Source organism: Triticum urartu, chromosome 1 (assembly GCF_003073215.2).
Source record: "Triticum urartu cultivar G1812 chromosome 1, Tu2.1, whole genome shotgun sequence".
Classification (NCBI taxonomy): Eukaryota; Viridiplantae; Streptophyta; class Magnoliopsida; order Poales; family Poaceae; genus Triticum; species Triticum urartu.
Genome location: NC_053022.1, coordinates 476,082,131 through 476,092,364, shown reverse-complemented (window position 1 = coordinate 476,092,364; position 10,234 = coordinate 476,082,131). Strand labels below are relative to the sequence as shown.

The 10,234-nt window shown below is 42.2% G+C and overlaps 1 protein-coding gene across 1 annotated transcript; it reads right to left on the bottom strand.

Annotated features, from left to right (window-relative positions):
- Window positions 1–870: 870 nt before the first annotated feature.
- LOC125520294 (protein OXIDATIVE STRESS 3 LIKE 2-like) lies at window positions 871–3,098 on the bottom strand. The gene is made up of 2 exons (XM_048685184.1): window positions 2,774–3,098; window positions 871–1,622 (listed from the first exon to the last, which is right to left on the bottom strand). The coding sequence occupies exons 1-2, from the start codon at window positions 2,947–2,949 to the stop codon at window positions 1,130–1,132; spliced, it is 669 nt and encodes a 222-aa protein (XP_048541141.1). The 5' UTR covers window positions 2,950–3,098; the 3' UTR covers window positions 871–1,129.
- Window positions 3,099–10,234: the final 7,136 nt, after the last annotated feature.

Genomic DNA, 10,234 nt, shown 5'->3' with positions numbered 1-10,234 from the left:
AGGAGGGTTACCCCCGACCTCTGTATCAAAACGACGCATAGAGCCATATTAAACAAAGTAGCCATCAAGTACCTAGTTTGATACAAACTTCATGAATCAAGCCGAAACAATAAAAATTGCCACAATAAGCAGAAATAGGCATGGCGTTGGCACTGGACCTGGGAACGAATCATATTCAGATTGCTTCTGACTGTAAGCGGGTAGTAAATCATATCCATCAGAGAGCGGGGGGCGATCATGGCATTATCATCAAAGAGATCTTACAAACTTCCACCTTATTCATGATGTGTAATTTTTTCTTTGAACCTCGAGAGTCGAACTATGAGGCTCATAGACTTGCTAGATTTGGTATCTCACTTCCTGTTGGGAGGCATTTGTGGTTGGGCATCCAGCATGACCCAATTGTAATCCCTATAAACTTTTTAGTTGATCAATAAAGGCTTGGCGAGCTTTTTAAAAAAAAACAGAAATAGGACAAGATGACTATATACCTATCCTATTATTTGAGCGCCATACAAACCGGTAGTAAGTATCCCGTGCTACCGTCTCCCAATGGTTGCACCCATAAGCCATATTCTCCTTAACTTTAGCATGGCTGAGTAACGACCTCGTACGGATCCAGCCCACAAAAGTATACGACATAACACTCATGTCAGTTCACAAAAGCATTACATTTCTGGAATAAATCTTCTCAAAAATTAGAACTTGGCCTATCTATGTCTTCTCGTATATCATAGAAATGGATGTATCTAGAACTAAAAATATATCTAGATACATCCATTTTTGTGGCAAGTAATTCGAAACGGAGGGAGTATTGCACAAGTACCAATGTTCAAAATATCAGTTTTCTGCAAACTGGAGGGAGTGTGATTTCTGCCTTTGACTTACTGCATTTGATTTTAGCAGATTATGTCAAGTTATATTTACACATTGTCAAACAAGCTATTTTACACACAAAACCGTCACCATACATGCTCCCTCTTTTTTTTTATCTGCTCCCTCTTATTTAGGCAAACACCCCAATGCAACCTTAGGTTAGCAAAAGAGAGATGCGGTATATTAGCCCCCAGAACAAACACAAGAAAAAAAAACACGAAAAGATGGAAATGCCTCTTGAATTCCTTGTTAATCAGCCTCCGGTTGTTTTTCCAGGCAAACAGATGAGCAGCGGCTGTGCAAACGTTGCAGATTCACCATCGAAAACGACCTCATTGGCATGGGCAAATATCTTAGACGCGCAAGACCCAAGCCGAGGTGCAGGTATCGTCGGAGAAGCAAATTGTGCAGTGTTGTCAGGTGACTGAACAAAAATGAACTGCTGAGGCGGCTCGTTTTCGTCGCTGCTGAGGCTGCTGCTACTGCTGCTGTTGGAGCTCATACCATCGGAGGGCCTCAACCTGCTTAAACCCGCAAGCCTCTTAGTGATACCGTTCTTGTAGGTCTCCGGCACGGTGATCTGTGACTGATCGTACATGATGCTGTATGCAAGAAGATTTTTCCGTTTCCTGGAGTAAGCATTGTCTGCCTTGGCAATGACCTTTGCCGAACCAGATGGCCCGATAGCTTCCTTGAGGAATGTGAAAGATCTGGACTTGCCATTATAGAATTTAGAGATGCCACGCCTGCCCCACAAAATGATGAGGATATCAGAGGTAGCATATAGATAAACACCATAATGATGCAATGAACACACACATGAAGCGTGTAGTGCAGAAAAGTATAACAACATAACAGCTGTAGCGATAAGCATTGCCGTTCTGGTGGCGCATTATTTATGAGCAAGCATGCGAAACTGACCGGACACAATACCAAAGTAAGCGTTTCCGGATCAGAAGGAATCAGGGAAATTTACGTCAACAAACAAAGGAACTTTTGCATTTAGCAATTAGCAGACCATGGTGGCAAGAAAAAACTAAAGCTACTCTTCAGTATTAGGAAATGTAAGATACTTAAGCAGAGTATATTAATACCATAGAAGGACCATACTGTTTGCAAAACATGTAGGAAAATGTTTCCCTTGATAAACAAAGCCACACTTTGTATAGCAGCAAACATATCAAATGGAGCACTCTTTGGTGGGGTTCATATACAGCGAAGGATCCCAACATGAAACTTGCATTGTGTTGTCAAGAGTTGTACTGTACAATTTTCAGCTAATAATATGGCCTTGCTATTTCCTCTACAAGCAACGTGTTTGCAGAAAAATGTGCAAGTACTATTCATGAGAAGATAGGTACACCTCGCCAACCTCACAACAATAATACTAAACATTACTAAAGCAGGACATGAGAACGACGGGATGCAACAGTCATCAGCACACAATTGGCTGGGCAAATGGCACAGACCTGTCCCATCAACTAAACAATGTGGAGCACTCCATATCATCACGCAACTGAATAGAATGATCCACAACTCTAAGAGAAGTTCTAACAAAGAACATGCACTAGTATATAATAATTGCAACACGTGGCAGCCCACATTGGCTCATTTGTTGAATCGGAACCTTCCATTGGCCGGTTGTATGACAATACATCAGTTTACTACTATAGTTGGTAGTAATCCTCTAGGGCGGTCCACACAAACAAGTTCGTCGCCCTACTCTCCCGTTTACAGATATCCAATGTGCCTATTTCCCCAATCCCAAAGGCGCGGCGTCCAGCGAAGATCGCCGACGGATGACTATTTCTTCCGAGAGCTCGCGCGCAGCGACGCGGAGCGAGACCAGAAATTTAACAGGCCGGAACAAAAAGACGCAAGGGGCTCTGCTCCTCACCTGATGGGAAGCGACTCCTCCAATGCGGCGAGGCCGTCGAGCCCGGCCCCGCTGTAGGCGCTCTGCACCTCCCCCTCCCCGTCCTCCGCCTCCTCCTTCCCCACCGGCGCGCCGCCCTCGTCGCTGTCGTTCCCCAGCGACGACGACGAGCTGCACGGCTCCGGCCGCGGCGGCATCCGCCCGATCTGGCCCCGCCCCCGCCGATCCGCCCAACGCCGAGGATCGATCGCCAACAGGAAGGAAGGAGAAGAAACGGCCCCTCTCGTCGTCGTCGTCGGTTTAAGGAGGAGGGGGGCGGATTTTAAACGAGGCACGAATGGATGGGGTGCGGGTTTTAAATACGCACCGGGTAATGAAGGCGAGCCGTTTCTGATGAAGAATAACTGTGCCACGTAATGTGCAGATCAGCTCGTAATTAATAACGGATCGGTCAGAGACGTGCGGGGCAGGGTGAGAGGAGGTGGACGAGGTTTGGGTCGGCGGGAGCGTGGGCGTGAACGTGAGCTGGAGGGGCGCGCGGCGCCTTATCGGCTTATCCACATACGTATGCAATATTTATCTCTTTTTTGGAAATTTATAATTCTATAATGTACATATTTCTTACTAACTTTTGGACATTTCTTTTTTGAATACGGTACAAGTGCTCATATATACGCGCATACACTCATCTCTATCATCTCTATGAACGCGTACACACACCCTACCCGGCTACCCCTATGAGCACCTTCGAGAGACTGAGCCGACATATCATCTTAGGATTTACGAAGTCAGCGTAGGCATCTCGTCGTCGACGGAAACGTACCCTCTCACTGAAAACACATCGCCGAAATTCTAAAATAAATCTCTATTGATGCAACTTTGCGGCCTATTTGGGACTATTTCGCTCCTTAAAATCCAGTTCCGCCCTAAAATTACAAGCCAAACGGGGTAGTTAAGCCAAGCTGGAGGGAGTATAAACTTGGAGGTGAAGCATGCCATGGGCGAATTCATTGAGAGCTGAATTTCGAAGCTGGTCAATTTTCCTCAAGAGTAAATTGAGGAAACAATTCCTTTTTTCTATCTTTGCATCTGGATTTTAAAGCATATCCATTGGTAATTCAAATATGCGATGTGGATTCGTGTGCCCGCTAGCTAGAAACGTGTATGATTTGGCTTTGGTCCATGTTAGTAATGTCGGTAGATAAAGTCAACAACGTAGGTTAACTTAACCCTCAAGCTAATCGGAGCCACAGAACTCAGGGCTTTAATTTTTAATATGTTTTCTTGATGGATACGATATTCATAAAGTTCATGTGTGCCTCTTTTAATGATACAACTTATTCTTTGCTCTAAATGGTCCTACAGTTTCTAGCTTACTGATATTGTAGGTTTCGCATTGCCTAGCAACATTTGTTTTCTAGGCCAACATTTAAGCCATTTTTCATTTTTGAGAAATTAGCAAACATTTAAGAAAAAATGGCACACCCATTCAAACTTTTTTGAGGTCAATGCACTGGCGGTGCATGAAGTTGCACACCATGTGCAGTTTGTTGCCGAAAGTTAAAAAAGACGGAAAACTAATGCCAAAACTTGTCCTTTGCTCTAAATGGACCTACAGTTTCTAGCTTATTGATATTGTAGGTTTCTATTTTGCCTGGCAACATTCGGTTTCTTAGGTGAACATTTAAGCCATTTCCCTTTTTTGAGAAATTAGCAAAACATTCGAGGGGGAAATAAAATATACGCATTCAGATTTTTTTAAGGTAAATGCATTGGTGGTACATGAAGTTGCACATCATGTGCATTTTGGTGCGGAAACATTGAAAAATACCGAAACTGGTGCAAGTACTTGTCATAGCGTGTATACGATGCTTGCGTGGCATGACAGCGTGGCACTGGGGGCCACTGCTAGTGACTGGATCAGCTAGAGCGTCACATTTTTGCAGAAAGCCTCCTAATTTAATACCAAATCTCACAAAACCCCATTGAAATGTCACTACGACCATTGCGTCCCACGTGTAGGTGACATCGTCATATCAAGTGGACAAAGCGAGCCACCCTACAGGATCATCATCTTTGTCAGTAATGGATAACCAAGCATAAAGGCTTACAGTCGAAAACGTACATGGAACTTAAACGGTCTACACTCACCGCGGCCCATTTTCAATATGTTAGTTTTTTTCCTTTCTTAGAATTATATAAAAATATGTAAATTATTCACAGTAAAAAAACTAAAGTTTGAATATGTGGGTTCATATAATTCAGATTTTTTTAAAAAATTAGCTCATATATTAAATACAAACTATTAACATAATGTTTGTAATATATTTAACAAAAACAAGTATTAGTTTAAAAAGTATTCATATAACTAAGATAATATTTAAGATTATAAAAATATGATATTTTAAAATAATGTCAATTAGTATTCATAATGTTTATTAGGCGCTTGTTTTTTTATTCGTTACTGTATAAAAATATATAAATATTTTTGCAAACACCCAAATTTATTGAAACACAAAAACACTTTTTAAAACAACATAAATATTTATCTTATAATCTAAATGAATATTTTATAAAAAAATTGGAAATTTCGTAAGTTATATGAAAATTTACTCAAATATAGAATTTCTAAAAATTATATTAAATATATTTTCAATGTTTTAAATTATACACACGTTATTATAATTCATAAATATTACTTTCATTGTATAACTATTTTATAAAGTAATACGTGAATATTTTTTAGAAGTACATGAAAAAATATTTCTAAGTAAGTTATTTCATTTGTATCTATATTATTTATAATACATGAATATTCTAACTTCATTTTTTCTTTGATTATAATTTACATCTTTTTACAATATTCTAAAAATGGAAAACAAAACTAACATAGGGAAAATGGGCCGCACTGACTGCAACCCATTTAAGTCCAATATGTGTGTTCGGTAGAAGCCATTATGTTTGATTGTTAGCATTGAGGACTAGACGCTGGTTCGAAACCCCCCTATGGACCATTTTGCATATGAATTTTCCCTTTGTACGGTTGACTGATAGGTGGGACTCAACCGTCATAGTGACATTTCAGTAGGTTTTTACATGAATGGGAACGGGCCGACCCGGCCCTGGCCTTGGACCTGGCCCTCATGGTTTCAAGGCCAATTTATGAGGCCATGGGTCGACCCATTTTTAAAATACCAATGGCCCTGCTGGCCCAATGGGTATCTTGGGTCGGCCCAAATTCTAGTTGTTATCTAGTATCGACAGGTAATCAGATATACTTCCCTCCGTTCAAAATTACTTGTCTCGGAAATGGATATATCTAGAACTAAAACACATTTAGATACATCCATTCCTACGAACAAGTAATTTCCGAACGGAGGGAGTATGTTGCAGCTACGGGTGCATGCATACGCAAGACCGCGCTCACACGTGCCTGCTGCACGCGCTGTGATCCGTTCGGCCCGGCCGCGTCCGCGTGCACAACGAGGACATGCCAGCAGATCCTACATGCATGCAAGTTACACGTTCAATCGAATTAGCTAGCTACGCGCGCGGGCACTAATGATAACGAAGTAACGACTCTACCGCAACAAAACACATGCATGCCCGAGTAACTAGCTAACTCACGCATCGACCAGGAAGGCAGGAACACTGCCCGGTCGATTATCCCTAACAGTGGCGAGCTGGACGGCGAGACAACGAGCGGCAGGTGCACCAGGAACGGACCGAGCGGGAGGCACGCCGCCGGCGGCAGGGATGGGCGGGGCGCCGACAAAGGCAGAACCAACCGTAGCATGCAATGAAGTTTAGGCCTCGGAGGTGGGTCGGCCCTGCTGACCCATTGGGTCACTCGGTGCCGGCTCCACTGACCCAACTATGTTTCGAGGCCGATCCACATGGCCCATTGGCCTTGATTTTTCGGGTCGGGTCAGTGACCCGGCGGGTCGACCTGGCCCATTCCCACCGTTTTTACGAGAATTGATGTTAAATTGTGTGCGTGTGCGTGTGTGGGAGGGGGGGGGGGGCTCCAAAAATGTGGTGCTCTAGCCGATCCAGTCACTAACAATAGGTCCGGTGCCATGTTGTGATGCTACACAGTGTAGCGTATACGGTTGCAGGCGAGAATCGAACCGTATATGCACGCTAGAACAAGTTCTGGCACCTGTTTTTCCGTGTTTTTCAACTTTCAGCACCAAACAACAGATGTTGTGCCACTTCATGTATCACCAGTGCATTCACCTCACCTTTTAGGGGGATGCGTGCATTCAGATGATTGTAAGGATCTTCAAATGTTGTACTCCCTCCGTCCGAAAATATTTGTCATCAAAATAGATATAAATGGATGTATTTAGACATATTTTAGTTCGAGATACATCTTTTTTTATTCATTTTTATGACAAGTATTTTCGGACGAAGGGAGTATGTTGGAACCATGGTTTTCTATCCGCAAAAAAAAGGAACGAAATGTTTTTTGGCCCAGTTGCATTTTCTGGTAGGAATCTGGCCCGGTATGCCAACGTGAAGTGTGTACGCCCCAGGGGCCCATTCAACCTTCAGCCACACGAGAGCGGTGCTCTCAAGTAGTCACGCCCTCTCTCTCAAAAAATAAAAAAGTAGCCAGGTCCAACGCTTCTAAGATTTGTTTTCATGGGGGGTCGCTTCCAAGATAGTATTTCGAAAAAATTAGCCTCCCGTGTTAACGAAACTGAGAAACTTAATTCAGAATAGAATTTTAGAACCTTCAATTAGTAAGGAGAAATAGTGAGAACGGCGGAACCTATGATTCCATAGGATTTTATTGAAATGAATCCTAACACTTTATTGGGTGGGAGGACGAACAATTTTATTGTCTTAGTTAGTAGATTTATAAATCTAAAAATAAGACAAGAAATAGTAATCATTCCCGCAAAATTCTTATTAAGTTAGGATATTCAATTGATATTCAATAATAGTAAAAGTAAAGATATATTCTTTTCAAGAAGGATTACATTGTCAATAAATATAAAGTTTAGATATATCTAGATATATGCTTGATCTTCTTTCTTGACTATATTTTTCTTTTTTAATAAATTTAACATTATAGACATAGATTAACATTTTCTATTATCTATTAATGTGTGTATATATATGTATCATAATTTTTTAATATTATGGAGTTGGAGAAATTCGCACGTTTCACTCACGTTTGTGCACAGCTAGCCCGAGAATTTAGGGAAATAACCTACTCCCATTGTTCCAAGAAGCTAATGAAGTAACGGATGCTCGAGCTAATGAAATTAATGTGTAATATATCCTTAACCATGGCTTGTGGAACCTCCGGTTGACTCAAGGCCTAAGCTTGCAATGGATCTATTACTAATTGATCAACAAAAAGTTACTTTCGCTGTAAAAAAATTATTGACACAAACAATATACATTCATCAAGTCGCAAAATTTCAAATACAATTTTGAAACACATATCTAGAAATGGAAAGGACAAATCTAATTGTGAATAATAACTATTTTAAACTAGAATATGAATTTGGTCTATTGATAATATTACTGCTAGAATTGTCTTTTTTTGTTTCTCGGGCTATAGATAGAGTATGGGTTCGAACAATATATATATTTACTTTAAGTGTTCTGAATTGTGTTTCATATTGTAGCAACTTCTAGAGATGCCAAAATAGATCGATTTGATGGGTGTACTCCAATGCTTGGAGTACTCATAGAGTCATATATATGTTCTTGTGGTTACACATCCATCATCAGACGTTTTGTACTTGTCAAACTTTGAGTCATATGTATGGAAACCCTACTCTAAAAAAGTCAGAAGCCCAGTTAAAATGTGGCATTTACATATATGCCAATCACTTTATAAATTTTGTAACTAAATTGAAAATACAGTTGTAAACATAAAAATGGTAAAGTTGGTGTTGATAATGTTAATTGGCCTAATTAACTAGCACATCCTACTTGTCTAGGTCACAGTAAATTTATTTAAAATTTCCATTTAGAATGTTAACTTTGTTTTGTTACGAAGAATGCAACATATTTCGACAAGAAAGGCAGAACTTCCTCCTCGACCTTTCCTCCTCCCACCACACTAGTGATGTCTTCCTCCATGAGTAGCTCCTATACCCATCCACATATCATCCCATCCACTTTCCTTTTTCAAGTTTCATACAACTTCACACCTCGTGTCTTAATTTTTGGGTTTCACTTCAAGATCTCAACCTCAGTAGAAGCCCATCTAACAGGACAAGGTCTGTAGGTGACTCAAATAATATGCTTCTTTTTAATAGAGTTATACAACACCAGAACTTGCTTCTCGACAGTTTCCTGTAATGTGCGGCAACAGAATTTGTTACTGCACTACTATAACTAGGACCTATGACCATGTGTCTCGTGTTGGGTTTCGTAGTAATTTCAAAAAAATTCCTACGCACACGCAAGATCATGTGATGCATAGCAACGAGGGGGAGAGTGTTGTCTACGTACCCAACGCAGACGGACTGCGGAAGCGATGACACGACGTAGAGGAAGTAGTCGTACGTCTTCACGATCCAACCGATCAAGCACCGAAACTACGGCACCTCCGAGTTCGAGCACACGTTCAGCTCGATGACGATCCCCGGACTCCGATCCAGCAAAGTGTCGGGGAAAGAGTTCCGTCAGCACGACGGCGTGGTGACGATCTTGATGTACTACAGCAGCAGGGCTTCGCCTAAACTCCGCTACAGTATTATCGAGGTATATGGTGGCAGGGGGCACCGCACACGGCTAAGGAATAGATCACGTGGATCAACTTGTGTGTCTAGAGGTGCCCCCTGCCTCCGTATATAAAGGAGGTAGAGGGGGGAGGCTGGCCGGCCAGGACGAGGCGCAGGAGGAGTCCTACTCCTTCCGGGAGTAGGACTCCCCCCAATCCTATTCCAACTAGGATTCCCCAAGGGGGAAAGAGGGAGAGGGTGGCCGGCCACCTCTCCTAGTCCTAATAGGACTAGGGGAGGGAGGCGCGCAGCCTTGGGGCAGCCCTTTCACCTTTCCACTAAGGCCCACTAAGGCCCATATGCTCCCGGGGGGTTTCCGGTAACCTCCCGGTACTCCGGTAAAATCCGATTTCACCCGGAACACTTCCGATATCCAAACATAGGCTTCCAATATATCAATCTTTATGTCTCGACCATTTCGAGACTCCTCGTCATGTCCGTGATCACATCCGGGACTCCGAACAACCTTCGGTACATCAAAATCATAAACTCATAATATAACTGTCATCGAAACCTTAAGCGTGCGGACCCTACGGGTTCGAGAACAATGTAGACATGACCGAGACATGTCTCCGGTCAATAACCAATAGCGGGACCTGGATGCCCATATTGGCTCCTACATATTCTACGAAGATCTTTATCGGTCAGACCGCATAACAACATACGTTTCCCTTTGTCATCGGTATGTTACTTGCCCGAGATTCGATCGTCGGTATCAATACCTAGTTCA